The sequence below is a fragment of the Myotis brandtii genome, unplaced genomic scaffold (assembly GCF_000412655.1).
Source record: "Myotis brandtii unplaced genomic scaffold, ASM41265v1 scaffold684, whole genome shotgun sequence".
NCBI classification, from domain to species: Eukaryota; Metazoa; Chordata; class Mammalia; order Chiroptera; family Vespertilionidae; genus Myotis; species Myotis brandtii.
In genome coordinates this window covers 737,305-754,560 of record NW_005370673.1, presented here as the reverse complement: position 1 = coordinate 754,560, position 17,256 = coordinate 737,305, and the positions used below count along the sequence as shown (strand labels likewise).

General features: G+C 49.4%; 1 protein-coding gene across 2 annotated transcripts in view; it reads left to right on the top strand.

Annotated features, from left to right (window-relative positions):
• IPPK (inositol 1,3,4,5,6-pentakisphosphate 2-kinase) overlaps positions 1-17,256 on the top strand; it is a 69,900-nt gene that overhangs the window by 35,582 nt on the left and 17,062 nt on the right. The window contains exons 7-12 of one of the 2 annotated variants that reach the window (XM_014529512.1): positions 1,379-1,437; positions 1,710-1,782; positions 4,916-5,195; positions 6,162-6,312; positions 6,927-7,029; positions 14,002-14,378. In XM_014529512.1, the coding sequence (XP_014384998.1) occupies positions 1,379-1,437; positions 1,710-1,782; positions 4,916-5,195; positions 6,162-6,312; positions 6,927-7,029; positions 14,002-14,079 (744 nt within the window). In that variant the 3' untranslated portion in view covers positions 14,080-14,378. Of the gene's footprint in view, positions 1-1,378; positions 1,438-1,709; positions 1,783-4,915; positions 5,196-6,161; positions 6,313-6,926; positions 7,030-14,001; positions 14,379-17,256 lie in introns of those variants that run through there. The other variant, XM_005881660.2, reaches the window with a different exon arrangement.

The following is a 17,256-nucleotide window of genomic DNA, read 5'->3' as shown; positions in this document are numbered from 1 at the left end:
GCGGCGGGGACCCCCCACCCTGAAGGGGCTGTGGCCAGCCTGCAAATGGCCCTCAGCCCCTCACCCAGTATGGCCAGGCACCCAGGGGACCCCCCCCCTCACCCAGTATGGCCAGGCACCCAAGTGGGGACCCCCACACTGAAGGGGCTGTGGCAGCCTGCAAACGACCCTCGGCCCCTCACCCAGTATGGCCAGGCACTCCTATATAATAAAAGGGTAATATGCAAATTGACCCTAACAGCAGAACGACTGGGAATGACTGGTCACTATGACACTATGACACACACTGACCACCGGGGGGCAGATGCTCAATGCAGGAGCTGCCCCCTGGTGGTCAGTGCACTCCCACAGGGGGAGCTCTGCTCAGCCACAAGCCAGGCTGACAGCTGCCAGTACAGCGGTGGTGGTGGGAGCCTCTCCCGCCTCCTCAGCAGCACTAAGGATGTCCGACTGCAGCTTAGGCCTACTCCTCGCTGGCAAGTGGACATCCCCCAAGGGCTCCCGGGCTGCCAGAGGGATGTCTGACTGCCAGCTTAGGCCCGCTCCCTCAGGGAGCGGGCCTAAGCCAGCAGGTGGTCATCCCCGAGGGGTCCCAGACTGCGACAGGTCACAGGCCGGGCTGAGGGACCCGCCCCCCCCGAGTGCACAAACTTTTGTGCACTGGGCCTCTAGTGTACTATGATTTACTTAGTTGTTTCTAGGTCTTGCTCTTATTGATATAGCAGTGAACATCCTTGAACCTGTGATTCCTTGTAGATTTGCCAAGTCAGGATAATTTTTAATTTTTAATTTTTTTAAAGTATGTTTTTATTGATTTTAGAGAAAGGAAGGGACAAGGAGGAGAGAGATAGAAACATCAATGATGAGAGAGAATCATTGATTGGCTGCCTCCTACACACTTCCTCCTGAGAATCAAGCCCAAAACCCGGGCATGTGCCCTGACTGGGAATCGATCTGGTGACCTCTTGGTTCATGGGTGGACACTCAATCACTGAGCTGCACCAGCCGGGCCCACCTTTTAAATTTTGATGGAAACCAGCAAGTGGCCTTTTAAAAGGTTGTGCCAATTTTTCTTCTCATTGACAACATGAAATTGCTATGAACCACACCTGGATATTATAATTTTAAAGATTTATTTATCTGGTTACCAGATTTGGCCATGTCACTTTAAAAAGGTGTTTGCTGCTGCTTCCTGCTCATGTAGAGGCTGGGCCGGCAGCCACATGGGAACCTCAGAGGAGGGCCAAGCACCCACCCCAGCTAGTGAGGGTGTGTCCCCGAGGTGGTGATACCTGCTGGGACTCTTATCATCTCAGCCACTTGAGCTTGTGCTAAAGTCACCTCAGTCCCATCATGGACACGTGTGGTTTCTTCACAGGTGGCAACTGGGAAGTGGAAGCAGATCAGTAAATACTGTCCCCTCGATCTCTACTCAGGGTAAGAGACTGTCTTTGTCCCTAGTGCCATCTTCCCTGCAGGTGGGGTGGTTGGGGGTGTTCTGTGAGGAGTCATGGGGGTGTCCTGTGAGGGGTTGGGGGTATCCTGTGAGGGGTCACGGGGGTGCTTTGCCAGGCGGGTGGAGACAAGGTGCTCCTCCCCTGAGAGTGGAGACCCACAGCCTGTGCACCAGGTGCCCCAGCCACAGCTTGGCCACAGGCAGGGACTGCAAGGCCCGCTGCTGACCCTGCGCATCATCCTTTCCGTTTTAGAAATAAGCAGAGAATGTACTTTGCCTTGAAAAGCTTGTTGCAGGAGGCACAGAACAACTTGAAGATATTTAAGGTAAGAGGTGCTTCTGTGCTGTGGCTCTCCCACAGTGGAGCCCGCCATGCCGGGCTGAGCAGTGCATCCTGCTCTGCTCCCAGCCGGGCGGACACACGGGGTGGGCCTTCCAAGAGCATCCCAGGTGCAGCCTCACCCCCAGGGTGTGGGCTCCCTGACCCAGGTGCCTGGGCTCTAATCAGCCCCGACCTGGGTCTGGGGTGAGGACAGGCCTGGGTGCCTCTGAGGCCTGGCTGGCATCCGCCTTCCCAAACCTGGAAAAGGGAGACCCCCAAAGTCAGTTTGTGTGTTTAATTCTTATAAGGACTTGAGGAACTCTATGTTTGAATTAGAAGATAGATTTCTTTCCATCGGGGGACTTATCTGGAACCTGTGGTCAGGCTGGCATTCTGTCTGAGGTGGCCTTTCTGGCTGCCCTGCCAGCTGGGCCCTGGACAGCTTGTCCTGCCCTGCGCCCCAGGCTGGGCCTCAGACCTGGGCCGTCTGCTGCTTCTGTTGGCATCAGCATGAAAAAAATCTAGAGTTTGGGAGAATTGTCTCAAAAGGGATGGATTAAGAGAAGGTACACAGCATGGCTTTTAAAAATAACATCTGGAGCAATGCAGTCCGTTTTCTCAAGTGCCGTCACTTTTTTTAAATTTTATGTTTTCATTGACTTTAGATAGAGAGAAACATGGATGAGAGAGAAACATTGATCGGCTGCCTCCTGCACGCTCCCTCCTGGGGATCGAGCCCGCAACCCAGGCGTGTGCCCTGATGGGGAATGGATCCTGTGACCTCTTGCTCATGGGTCAGTGCTCAAATAGTGAGCCACCCTGACCCGGCCCAGGTGCCATCACTTCTCCTGAGCAAGCAGAGGTGCTGCAGGTCTCGCCTTCCGTGCCGCGCCGCTCCCGGTATGGAGCAGTTTCCTGGCCACACTCGGCACCGCCATCCTACTGTTCGTGTTCGTCCACGTGTTGTTCATAGACTCCATGACTGTGGCTCTGTCCACCCCAACACTGGTCATTTGTGAAACTTTGCGGGACATGTGGAGTGACATGGAACCTGAGTTGATGGCTCTCCTCCAAAAGTCACATGAGGTCCTTGAGCAGCTGTATCTGTGGGGGTAAAACTCCATGCCCTCCGACTTCAGATGCTGGGGAGAAGAGGTCTTCCGCCTCTGGGCTTGCTCAGCCCCCCTGGGCTAGGAGGGGGACCAGCCTCACGGGCCAGTGCTGCCACCGCACTGGGCCTCGCACTGGGCCTCAGGCTCAGTCCCGGCCCCCTGGTGCCAGCTCAGCACATCCTCTTGGCCTGTTTTCCTCCTGGGAACTACTGCCTGCCCTTTGCCTTCCCTGGCCTTGGCTGGTCGTGGCCTTCGTTGTGTCCCCATCACCTTGGACACCCACTGAGCTCTGGCAGTGCCAGCAGGGCCTCCCAGGGAAGCTGCATCGCGTTGGTTCCCAGGGCTTTGCCAAGGGAGGCACACCTATCTGCACGCCTGTGGGTTGACTTGGCCACCTGGGGCGGAGCCGGAATGTCCTGTCGATATGCCCTGCTGCTGCATGACAGGCACTCACACCTCAGCTCTGCCGGGGAGAGCAGCGGGGGCGGCTCTGGCTCAGGGTCTCTCCTGAGGCTGCTCCCAGCGAAACCCTGGCTGAGCCAGTCTGAGCTCCCGGGGCTTCAACCACGCTGCTGTGATCCAAGAAGAGAGCCACAGTGCAAGCCAGGCACCTTTCATCCCTGATCCATGAAAGACTACAGCTGGACACGCTGCCGCTCTGCCCTATGCTGTTGGTCACATGGACCAAACCTCTGTAAAGTGGAGAGAACCTCGGGGTGTGAATATCAAGGGAGATGGGCCTTTGGGCACATCCTGCAGGCTGTTAGTCACACCTTCTCACAGGCAAGGAAACAAGGCAAGAGGTTCCACTCCCATGGGATTGGCTGCTGCTCAAGGGGTGGGAACCAGGGTTTTCTTAGGGCCTTTTCACCAGACACCATAGACGAAGCATGTCAAACTCAAAGGCTAGCACAGGCCAAATAAAGAAGGTTTAGGTGTATGTGGGCCGCAAAAAAAGAAAAGCTTCAGTTTTCATAGAAATGTAGGTTTATTTCGATAGAGACATGCTGAATACAAAGGGCTGAAATAAATGAGTCATCGTTCACATAAAATAACTGAACATTTTAATAATAATTAATATTTTTTCTTGAACATTAACTTACCAGATACTGAATAACTGCACAAATTAATAAGCGTGACACAAATAAACCTATTTTTCTTGTTCTCCGAAAGCGAAATATTTCCTGTTGCGCACATTAAACAAGTCAGTCCAAGACTAATGACGTGGCCATCGGCTGCTAAAATATTCCCTGCTAGTATTAGTGGAGAGAAATGGTGCGCCTGCGCGTAAGCTGTGTAAGGGAAATGAATGCAACACAATTATAGTAACCAGTCATTAGCAAACGTTGTAGTTCGTTATTAATAATTATGTATAACAGGATATTGTAAAAATTAAGTCACGAAATTTTTATTAAAACGTTTCTTACATACCGTTAAATTGGCTGGGCGGCAAAAATATTCGTTGTGGGCTGCATGCAGCCCGTGGGCCGTGAGTTTGACAGGCTTGGTGTAGACCCCGTAAAAGTCATGGGCTAGGCCCACGGGGGGTTCCTGCCGGCAGCCTGTGAACACCGGTACCACAGGGGTTTCTTTGCTGGACTTAGTTTAGAAGGCAGGATGGCCTCAAAGGCGAGGGTTTCACACCCACCCTGGCAGGACCTGGCCCAGCCTTTTGCAGAGGACAGAGCTCTGCAGAACTGGCCATCCACAGCGTCTACACTGCCTCGAAGTTCCTCTGCTCAGGCCTGACGGACAGTGTCTCAGGAGACAGCGTCCCTGCCTCTGCAGTCCCGGCGGCCAGTGCGCTCTGTGTCTGGCCTGAGGGTTTGTACTTCGGTTCAGGACTCCGGTTCTCCTGTTTTTAGAGCTTTTCTTCTATCCTACCTTTCAGTGGGACTTGCCTTTTGGTCCGTGACAGGGTGCGTGAGAGTGGGCTCCCCACCACCGCAGCACTGTGTGCAGGCCCCAATGGGCACTGGTTGATGTTCGGTCCCTTTGCCTGCCTGTCCTGTTTCTTTCCTGCAGAATGGGGAGCTGATTTATGGCTGCAAAGATGCCCGCAGCCCCGCAGTTGACTGGCGGGAGCTGGCACATCACCTGAAGCCGTTCTTCTACCCGTCCAACGGCCTGGCCAGCGGGCCCCACTGCGCGAGGGCCGTGATCCGGGAGCTGGTGCGCGTCATCACACGGGTGCTGCTCAGTGGCTCGGACAAGGGCCGGGCAAGTGCCCTGAAGTTGGGGCCTGGGTCCCCAGGGCCTTGTGTCTGTGAAGCCAGCCCCTTCAGCAGGAGCCTGCGTCACCAAGGTAGGCTGGCAGGTGGGCAGAGCCCGGCGTCGCCTGATGGGGTCCTGCCTGGTCTCACGGAGCTTCTGCAGGAGCGGCCCGGGCCCCACAGGCCTCCCCAGAGCCAGCCTCCCTGCCTCTGAGCCCTAGGTGGGGAGGCTCCCTTCTCGTCTCCGACGTGGGTGTGTACATGGCAGCCCAGATCTTTCCTATATCACTGTCCACCGTGTCAGTGTTTGCTGAGTGCTTTTTCCACGTCCTCCTGATCCATCCTCTTTGTGAAGCTGGGGCAGGCTTCCTCGGCCTGTTCTCAGGCACAGAAGTTGGAGCCCCACAGTGCAGGCCCTTTGCAGGGGGAGGGGAAGGTGCAGGGCCAGCAGGTGCAGGGCTCCTGGCTCTGGGCGCTCCCTGCTCGAGGGCCTGTTCCTCACAGACTCACCAGAAGCTGGCTGTGACTCGGTGGCCTCTGGGCTTCCAGGTGGCTAGCTTGAATTTTTGTCCTGAGTGTCCCCACGCTCCTCGTTTGCCCCTGTGTCATCCGCCAGCAGCTCAGGTCTGTGGCATGAGGAGCTGACTAGGAAGAGGAAACTGCGGTTTTGCTGCGGTCTGAGCTCTGGCGGGGCTGTGGGTGACTGTTAGAAGTGAGGTCACCCAGGCACAACCTAAACCACCACCCTCCGCGTGCCACCTCTTCTCCACGTGGGCTGTGGAGCGGGGCTCCACAGACATGCTCTCTCACATTTGGGGCTGTTAACATGGTCACTTTAAATGTTGTGCCTTATCTGAGAGCCATCTCTCTAAACAGCTCTGGGTTGGTGTGATGGAGTTGACTGATGCTGCAAGGGAAGAGAGGCACAGAGCGAGATGTGGGTCACCTGGCCCTGTGCACGTGCCTGCAGCCCAGCACCTCTGAAGCGGGCAGCCTGTGCCTGCTGCCGACATCAGTCCTTGACAGTAACCCTCCTTTTCCCCGGATGTTCTTGGTAGGAAAAAGCAGCCTGGAGCACTCGGGGTTGCCGAAGGGCTGTCTTCTGTACCAAACCCTTCAGGTGCAGATGTTGGACCTGCTGGACATTGAAGGCCTCTACCCTCTGTACCGACGGGTTGAGCGGTACCTGGAGGAGTTTCCTGAGCAGAGGTGAGGCTTGGCCTGTGGTACCCCTGCCCCTCTGGGTCCAGGTGTGACCCCTGAGCAGCTCTGGGGGTGAGATGGGGTGAGGGTTAGGGTTCTCCAGTGGAGGACAGCACAGGGCTCCCAGGAGGCTGACCCAGCTGCCTTCCCTCCGTCCCTTCAGATGCAGGCCCGCCCCAGGATGGTGCTGTGGGGTCAGTTTCTGGAAAAGCAGCACATCCTGGGGGTTGGACAGTCCACAGCCACGGCTCTGGGTCCTGAGTCAGGGCTGAGCTGCAGGGGGCAGTGCTGCTCCACAGCAGCAGCCTGTCTGCCCGGCAGCCTCTGCCTCAGGCTTCCCTGTGCCCACCAGTCGGGGTGGCTGGGCCCACACAGGCGGGGCGGCAGGCGGCACCTGCCTCCCACTCTCCCTTCACGCGGGCTCTGACTGGACGCCGTGTGTTAGGATCAGGACGTGTTCAGCTCAGCTCCCAGGCTCTGGTCTTGCAGGGTCTTCAGGGCAAAGTGTAGACTTGGAGGAGGAGGAGCCCTTTGAGCCAGAGGTGTGGTTGCTAAGCTGTTAGCAGTTTAAGAAACAGTCCCTGTGTCTGTGGCATCTTATTTCCGTCCCTTCCCTTCAGGAAAGCATTGCAGATCGATGGGCCATATGACGAAGCGTTTTACCAGAAGCTGCTTGACCTTTCCACGGAGGACGACGGGACAGTGGCCTTTGCGCTGACCAAGGTGAGCAGGCCTTTCCGGAAGCGCACCGGGTGCTCCTTAGGCTCTCACACTGAGCTGGGCTTTCCTGAGAAACGTTTCCTGGCGGTTGAGGCAGAAATCGGGGACTGTAAAGAAGCATGGCTAAGGCTGTCCCCGTACGGACTGGCCTGGGAGGGCTGGTTCAGGTGGCTCCAGTCTAGCCCCAGCTGTCTCCGCACCCCATGCCGGGGCCCGGGGCTGCGGCCACCTCTCTTCGCTTCCTTTTGAGAAGCTGGGGTACTGGCTGGCACCAGCCGCCCTCTTGTGGCCTCCCTGGGATCCGGACCCGCCCTGGGCTGGGTGGGGGGCTTTCTTCCTCTGCAACTCAGGCCCAGGGGAGCGTGGGAGAAACTTTTAGGGAAGAGGCCTAGTCCTGTTCTTTCTGGTTCTGTCAAACCAGGGAATTCAGAACCTCCATGGAACTAGGTAGAAAAATATATCTTTTACTAAGTTAGCATTTCCTTCCATATGAATATGGCAATGACATCTATGAGGTGAACAGGACCCCGACTGCACCGAGAAATCAGACCTTTCATTTCACACTGCAGCTGCTGCTGAAGCTTCATGGAAGCTGTGCAGTCCTCATTCTGAGGTTTGGTTCTGTAGTTCTGGGTAACACATTTGTTTTAAAAATTGTGTCTGATAGGGTCACCTCTGTCCTTTATTTTCTGCATTGAAAGATGTTATTCTGAGAGGCATCCATGGGCTGCACTGGGCTGTCAGGTGGTGTAGATGCTGAAATGGGAGGTGACAGAGGCAGGAGCAAAGTGCTGACCTCCTGTGTGCACCGGCGGTGGCCCTGGTGCCCGGGACGGCCTGTCCTGGTGCCCATGTTTGTGTGTGGTTCCCACTGTGAGGCCTCACTGTTGTCTGGCCGAGGAGGGCCCTGCAAAGGCCATGCTGTCAAAGCCGAGAGACCCACAGTGGGCCTCAGCCTCGGCATCAAGCGACAGAATCTGACCCGTTTCTTGATTGTGGGATAAATAACAGCATTGCTTCTTTTTTCAAGAGGAAACAGGACTTTACTTCCTTTTTTATCCATTTCTATGATTTCAAAATGCCTACTAAATAAGCATGGATTACTTTCTAATTTTATTTCAGTTTTTTAACCTCATGTAAACATAATCTTGCACAGCAATGAGAATGGCTAAAGTCAGCACATTGGGGGGACACTGAGTGCGATGCAGAGAAGCAGGGTCACTCACACACACCAGCCCCTCGGGGAAACACTATTGCAGCTTCATACAAAATTACCCGTGCAGGCAGCCTGTGACCCCACTGGCACTTCTCTGAGGACAGGAGACTCATGCATGCCCAGAATCCGGGCTAGAATCTGGACTCAGCCCCGGTGTCAGCAGGTGACCTACAGCAGGTTGCCTGAACGCATTGCTGAGCAGTGAAAAGGAATGAACTCCAGATACACACAGCACCTGGGGAACCCCCCGGGAATCTTGCTGACTGACAAAAGCCAACCACAACCAGTCACACACTGTGATTCTGTTTAGGTGACTTTAAAAATATATACATACTAGAGGCCCGGTGCACGAAATTCATGCACGGGGCGGGGAGGGGGTGTCCCTCAGCCTGACCTGTACCCTCTCCAATCTGGGAGCCCTAAGAGGATGTCCTACTCATGTCCTAGGCCCGCTCCCCGTGGTTCTCTATTCTCTGCCGACCTGCCTGCCTGTCTGCTCTCTGGCTCACCGCCGCAGCCAGGGGTAAGCAGGGCCCTGGTGTCTGCTCTCTGGCTCGCCGCTGTGGCCAGGGGCAAGCAGGGCCCTGGTGTCTGCTCTCAGTGAGGGGCAAGCAGGGCTGACAGTACCGAACACTCCAGCGGCGGGGCTGAGGGGACTGGGTGCCACCATCTTGTGGCTATGGGCGCCGCCATCTTTGTGAAGGAGTGACGGTTAATTCGCATATTACCCTTTTATTAGATAGGATGTTTTTATTGATTTCCAGGAGAGGAAGGGAGAGGGAGAGAGAGAATGAAGCATCAACAATGAGAGAGAATCATTGGTCAGCTGCCTCCTGTACATCCCCTACAACCTGGGATCGAGCCCGCAACCCGGGCATGTGCCCTGACTGGGAATCGAACCATGACCTCCTGGTTCCTGGGTGGACTCTTAACCACTGAGCTACACCAGCCAGGCATAGGTGACACATTTGCAATGACAGAGATGGGTCATTGCTGTGGGTTGGGGAGGAGGGAGGAGGAAGTGAGTGTGAGTATAAAAGGCCTACTCAAGGGATTCTTGCTGTGTAGGACTGCTCTCTAACTTTACTGAGTTGGTGGGTGCACGAACTGCATGTTTGATCACACACATGCACACACGTGCACACACGCACAATGGTACGTGCAGAACTCTGGAGATGGGCAGGAGATGGAGCAGTGTTCAGGGTCACTCTCCTGGCTGTGAGACTGTATTCAATCATTTCTGCAAGACGTCACCACAGGGCTGGGTAAAGGGCACTCAGGATCTCTGCCTTGTTTCTCGTGGCTGCATGTGAACCTACACTTATCTCTAAACAAACTGTTTAATGAAAGATCAAGCAGTGAGCACATTGTATAACATGTGGCCGTATTTCTGCCCAAGCAGTTGATATCCATGGTTAACAGTATGTCAGTGTCTTTTCAGAACTTTACACACATGCACACACATACACGCTCACACCATTTGGGGATTGCCCACATTACAGTGCTGCTTGCTAGCTTGAGTTGAATGACACACGGCTAAGAGCTCTGTGCTATTTGTCTGAGGGAGCTAGGGTCTAGAGCAGTGGTTCTCAACCTTCTGGCCCTTTAAATACAGTTCCTCATCTTGTGACCCAACCATAAAATTATTTTCGTTGCTGCTTCATAACTAATGTTGCTACTGTTATGAATCGTAATGTAAATATCTGATATGCAGGATGGTCTTAGGCGACCCCTGTGAAAGGGTCGTTCGACCGCCAAAGGGGTCACGACCCACAGGTTGAGAACCGCTGGTCTAGAGGCTAAATCAGGAGAGAGCTGGGGAGCAGTGGGAGCTGGGGAGCAGGTGGAGAACATCCATTGGCCACAGATGTTGAAGTTCTTTCTTGAAGGCTGTTTATCTGATGTACCTCTGGTGAAGTGAGAGAGGAGGAGGTGCTGTCTTTATTCCAAATGCTCAGGAAACAGCCCAGAGTGTATAGTATTCTGTAGCAGGAGTCGGCAGAGTTTTTCTACAAAGGGCCGGATAGTAAGTGTTTTAGACTTTGTAGGCCATCTGGACGCTGCCATTGTCACTTAGAAGGAGCCAGAGACAAACAAACAAGCACAGTGTGTTCCAGTAAAACTTTCTTTGCGAAAAACAGGTGGCGGGCTGGATTTGGCGCCCAGCCCATAGAGTGCTGCTGACCTCTGTTCACTTTTGCTTTTAGTTTTTATATTCCATTTTTTTACAAGTTTGGAATTTACACATTTTTTTATTATTTTAGTGATTACTTATTCAATTTGACCATGGATATTTAAAGTCTAAAGTTAATTAATGACTTAACCAACCCCAAACCACGGCTACACTGGCAAGGGAAGGAATTGGGATACTTTAATTCCATGATCTCTCCCAACATGCATGCAGTTATTGTCTGTGATTCTATTTGTCTTATTCTTTTTTAAAATCACAATACACAGTCTTATTTTACACAGGTGTTTGTTTAGACCTATCACATGTTTGCCCATATCTTATCCAACATTCTTGCATCTCAGATATTTCCTCTTTTTCCTTTTTTTCTATAACAGCTTTATTGAGGTATAACTTACATGCCATACAGTTTACCTGCTTAAAGTGTACAATTCAGTAGTATTTACTAGATTCACAAGTGCAACCATCACCATAATCAGTTTTAGAACATTTCTTCAACTCAAAAACAAATTCCTACTCTTTAGCTACCATCCCCTGTCTCTCCATCCCTCCCACCCCTAGCTCTAAGCAACCACTACTGCTTCTTCTCTGCCTCTTCTAAATAGTGCATATAAAGGTGTCATTCAACTTGTGGTCCTTTATGACTGGCTTCTTTCACTTAGCTTAATGTTTTCAAGGTTCATCTATACCAGTGATGGCGAACCTATGACACACGTGTCAGAGGTGACACGCGAACTCATTTTTTTGGTTGATTTTTCTTTGTTAAATGGCATTTAAATATATAAAATAAATATCAAAAATATAAGTCTTTGTTTTACTATGGTTGCAAATATCAAAAAATTTCTATATGTGACACGGCACCAGAGTTAAGTTAGGGTTTTTCAAAATGCTGACACGCTGAGCTCAAAAGGTTTGCCATCACTGATCTATACCAATATTTTGTGACCAAGTAATATTCTATTTTATAAGATATACAAAATATAAATTTTGTTTATTCATTCATCAGTTGGTGGGCATTGGGTTGTTTCCACTTTTTGGCTACTGTGAACAATGCTGCTATAAATAATTGTGTACACATTTTTGTGTGGACATATGTTTACTTTTCTTGGGTGTATGCTTAGGAGTGGAATTGGTGGGTCAAATGGTAACTTGCTGTCCCACCAGCAGTGTAGGACAGTTCCAATTTGTCCATATCTTTGACAACACTCGTTATCTGTCCTGATTTTAACCATCCTTTTGGGTGTGAAGTGGTATCTCATTGTGGTTTTGATTTTTCATTTCCTTGAAGACTAAGAGCATTTTTTAAATTTATATCTTCTTTGGAGAAATCTTTTCAGATCCTTTGCCTACTTTTAAAATTATTTATTTTAAATTATTATTATTTATCTTGTTGAGTTGTAAAAATTCTGTATTTTGTGGATAGGAGGCCCTTATCAGATATATGATCTGCAAATATTTTCTTCCATCTTGTCAGTTGTCTTTTCACTTTTTTGATAATGTCTTTTGATGCAAAAATATTTTTAATTTTGATGAAGTCCAATTTATCTATTTTATCTTTTTTATTTGTTCATGCTTTTGGTTGTCATATCTAAGAATCCATTGCTAAACTAAAGTAATGAATATGTTTCCCTGTTTTTCTAATAGTTTTATAGTTTTAGCTCTTACATTTGGTTCTTTGATTCATTTTGAGTTAATTTTTGTATCTGATTTGAGGTAGAGATCCAGTATCATCCTTTGCATGTGGATATTCAGTTGTCTCTGTATCATTTGTTGAAGAGATTATTTTTTACCCATCAAATGGTCTTAGCTCCATTGTGTTCCATTGCTCCATGTCTATATTTATACCCATACCTTTTTTTGATTTACTGTTGAAGTCTTCCAATTTTTTAACATGAGATGCTTTTTCATTTATTTAGATCTTTTTCTTTCTTTCAACAATCTTTTATAGTTTTCAGAGCATACATTTTGTATTTTAAGTTTGTTCTTGATGCTTTAGTCTTTTTGATGCTCTTGTAAATGGAGTTTTTTTTTCTAAATTCTGTTTTCAGATTGATCATTGAAAATGTATAGAAATACAATTTGTTTTTGTGTATTGATCTTTTTACTTGCAACCTCGCTGAATTTATTAGTTCTAATAGTTTTTCAGTGGCCTCCTTAGGATTCTTTCTATATAAGATAATCTGTGAATAGAGATAGTTTTATTTCTTCTTTTCCAATTCACATGCCTTTGTCTTTTTCTTGCATAAGTGCCCTCCCTGGCTAGAACCTTTAGTACAGTGTTGAATGGAATTGGCAAGGACAGACATCCCTAATTTGTTCCTGGCCTTATTGGGACAGTGTTCAGTCTTTGTCATTATGTATGGTGTTAGTGGTGGGGTTTTCACAAATATCCTTTGTCAGAGTGAAGACGCTCCCTTCGCCTCCTTATTTGTTGGGTGTATTTATCATGAATGGATATTGGATTTTGTCAAATATCTTTTCTGCATCAGTTGAGATGTGGTTTTTGTTTTTTATTCTATAGATATGGTATATTACATTAATTTATTCTTGGATGTTACAGCCAACTTTGCATTCCTGGGAGAAATCCCATGTGGTCATGCATATAATCCTTCTTTTATGTTGCTGGATGCGATTTGCTATTATTTCATTGAAAATTTTTGTGTCTCTATTTATAAGATATTGTTCTGTAGCTTTCATCTATACTAATAAAAGGGTAATAAGCTAATTAGACCGGGAGACCTTCTGGACATCCTTCTGGACAAAGCCATGGTGGCGGGGCCGAGGCAGAGGCAGTTAGGGGCGATCAGGTCAGGAGGGAAGGGGCAGTAGGGGGCGAGCAGGCTGGCAAGGGGGTGCAGTTGGGGGTGATTAGGCTGGCAAGGGGGGGGCAGTTGGGGGCAAGAAGGCCGGCAGGCAGAGTAGTTAGGGGCGATCAGGCAGGCAAGGCAGGCGAGCAGTTAGGAGCCAGCAGTCCCAGATTGTCTGTAGGATTGGGCCTAAACTGGCAGTCGGACATCCCTCAAGGGGTCCCAGATTGGAGAGGGTGCAGGCCGGGCTAAGGGACACACACCCCCCCACCCCCCGTGCATGAATTTTGTGCACCGGGCCACTAGTTTTTTTATAATGTCTTTTTTCTCCTTAGCATCAGGTAATACTGGCCTTATCAGATCAGTTGGGAAGTACCCAGCCTCTTATTTTCGGAAGGGTTTGAGAAGGAGTGATGTTAATTCTTCTTTAAATATTTGATGGAATTTACTAGTAAAGCCATCTGAGTGTGGCCTGTTCTCTGTAGGTAGTGTTTTGATGCCCAACTCAGTCTCTTTAGTTATTGTAGGTCTAATTATATTATCTATTTATTCTTTAGTCAGTTTTGGTAATTTGTGTCTTTAGGAATTCATCTGTTTCATCTAAGTTGTATAATTTATTGGCCTATAATTGTTTCTAGTTCTTTTTTTCTTCTTGAAGTATATATATCCTTTAAGTTACATCAGTGCAAGTTTTTGATAAGTTCTCTGTTTATCTGGATATGTTTATAAATTGTCCACAGACGTAAAAGGTAGTTTTTTCCTAGGCACAAAGAAGGGTTGATCGTGATCATGCTACACCTTCTGACTGCATGTTGCTTCTGAGATGTCTTCTCTCAGTCTGACTCTCCTTTCTCAGGAGGTACATTTTTTCCCCATGGCTGCTTTTAAGGCCTCTTTCTCTTGTTACTTACATTTTAGTGCAGTGTGATTAGATGTGGTATGCTTCTTATATATCCAGCTAAGTGTATGTTGTGCTTCCTCTATGTGTGGATTTATGTTTTTCTCTTTAGTATAGGCATATCAATGTCATTTATTTGGATGTTGTCTTAATTTGTTGCTGTTAAAAGATAATGTTGACATTCAAATTTTTGTACTTTAATAACCTTGTGTAAGATTCTTAGAAATAAAATTTCTGGATTTATTTTCCTTGTATGTATTTACTTTTAATCCTCACCCAAGGATATGTTTTTATTGATTTGAGAGAGAGAGAGAGAGAGAGAGAGAGAGAGAGAGAGATCTTGAAGTAAGAGAGAACATTGATTGGTTGCCTCCCATATGCTCCCCTACCAGGAATTGAACCTGGAACCTAGGTATGCACCCTGACCAGGAATTGAACCTGCACCCTTTTGGCATACGGTCTGGTGCTGCAACCAGCTGAGGTTCCCTGGGCTAGATTTACTTTTGATAGATTCTGTCATATTGTCTTCCCTCAGAGCTCCAGCGCTAGGGCAGCAGCTTGAAAAGCACCAGGGACATACCAGGAGTAACTGAAGTGTCTGGCTTCAAGGCCAGGGATGGAGGGCAGCTCCCCCGCTCCCGGCCCCCCCAGGACAGAACTGCTGGCAGAGGCCCCTGTTCCTTTGCTGAGCCCTCCCCCAACAGAGCCTGCAGACACCATATCTGAGTCTCCATCACCCTGGCTCACACCATTCACCCAGCTCTGGTGATTAATTGAGACAGCACCCCACCCAACTTGCAGGCCCACATAAGCTGCTTCCCTCGGCTTTTCCATACAAATAGCCTGATCTCTGCTCTCACTGTGGAATTCCCTAAAATCACTAAAAGGTTCACAAACCCCAAACAAAGAGTATCTGGCCTCGATTTGCCCCATACCTCTTGCTAAGTGGCCCCAACCCAAAACTAGTAGCAGCCGGCCTCTGTTCACAGCTTAGTCTCTCCCAGGTGCCTCCAAGCGCAGCACAAGTGGCAACTACCTGCAGATCACTTTGTAGGTCATGCCAGGTGGTGCAGACAAGGCACAGCTGATCTTGGTCACACCAGAGCGTCTCCCAAGAGGCCTCAGAACCAACACACTCCATCGCACACCTGTCAGAATGGCTATCATCAACAAATCAACAAACGACAGGTGCTGGCGAGGATGTGAAGAAAAAGGAACCCTTGTGCACTGCTGGTGGGAATGCAGACTGGTGCAGCCACTGTGGAGAACAATATCCCAAGAAACCAAAAACACCAATCAGAAAGGATATATGCACCCCTATGTTCATAGCAGCACAATTCACCATAGCTAAGATTTGGAAACAGCCTAAGTGCCCATCAGTAGATGAATGGATTAAAAAACTGTGGTACATCTATACAATGGAATACTATGCTGCGGTAAAAAAAAGGAGGAGTTCTTACCATTTGCAACAGCATGGATGGAACTGGAGAGCATTATGCTAAGTGAAATAAGCCAGTCAGAGAAAGATAAATACCACATGATCTCACTCATTTGTGGAAAATAATGAACAACATAAACTGATGAACAAAAACAGAGATCCAGAGACAGAGAAGCATCAATCACACCGTCAAACCTCAGAGGGAAGGAAGGGGAGGGTGGGGGTAAGGGGGGGAAATCAACCAAAGGACTTATATGCAAGCATATAGGCCTAACCAGTGGACACAGACAACAGGGGGGTGAGGGCATGAATGGGGGGGATAGGGGGTAATGTGGGGATAAGGACACATATGTAATAACTTAATAAAAAATTTTTTTAAAAAAGAGTATGTAACTCTAGGTCAAAAAAGAAAAAAGAACCAACCCACTCAGTGGCCAGTGTCAGACCACACCAGAGCACCACACAATCATCTCCACAAATGACACACCCAAAGGGCAGATTTGGCAGGCACTGGATCCCCACTAAAGCATATCCTACTTTGTGGGTCAGCCCCTGCACAGCAGCTCCTCCATTGTAGTCATGGCCAGTCCTCTCAGTCAGCCAGCCTGAAGGTCAATCCATCCCGTTGATGTCCTAACAACAGTCAGGGTTCAACTGAGACAGGAGGGTACACACAACCCACACAAGGGACACCTGGAGTACCTGGCTAGGTGACTATGGAGACACTGGGTCCTGCAGAATACCTACTATACAATGCCACTCTACCAAAACCAGAGACATAGCAGATCTACCTAATATGTAGAAAAACACAGAGAGGCAGCCAGATTAAGGAGACAAAGAAGTTCCAAATGAAAGAAAGGACAAATCTCCAGTCTGCAAATTGGGTGGGGTGGGGTCTCATGGACTCACCAGGACGGGATGAACAGTGTGAGCCAGGATGATGGAGACTCAGATATGACTGCCAGTCAGCTCTTTGTGGAACAGTGACCTCTGCCAGCACTTCTGTCTGGGAGAAAGCTGCCCCCCAGTTCCTTCCCTGATGCCAGACAATGTAGTTGCTCCTATATGGCCCTGTGGCCTTTCAAGCTGCTGCTCCAGTGCTGGATCTGAGAGGGAATGAGTCCAAGTAAGTTTGTGTGCTGGCCCTTTAAGAGGAGCTGCCAGGGTCTCCAGTAGCCTCCATGTCACTCAGCCACAATCCCTACTGGTTTTTACAGCCTGGAGTTATGGGAACTTCTCTTCCCGGCACTGGATCCCTGGACTGAGGCGTCTAGTGTGGATCTGGGACCCCTTACCCCTCAGGGGGACTTCTGTAGATAAAAATCCCTCCTAATTTTTATCTGCGACACGTGGGTGTGGGACCGGCCCATCCCATGTCTCTGCCCTCCTGCCAGTCTCAATGTGCTTCTTTAATTCCCTAGTTGTAGGACTTCCATTTAGCCAGCTTTCAGGTGGTTCTGGATGATGGTGGTTCTGTGGTTTAGTTGTAGTTGTTTCTTTTAAATTAAATCTTCATTGTTCAGATTATTACAGTTGTTCCTCTTTTTTCCCCCCATACCCCTCCACCCAGTTCCCACCGCACCCTCTGCCCTTACCTCCCCCCCCACACTGTCCTCATCCATAGGTGTATATTTTTTGTCCAGTCTTTCTCGCATCCCCCCCCTCCCCCCCCCCCCCAGAAAA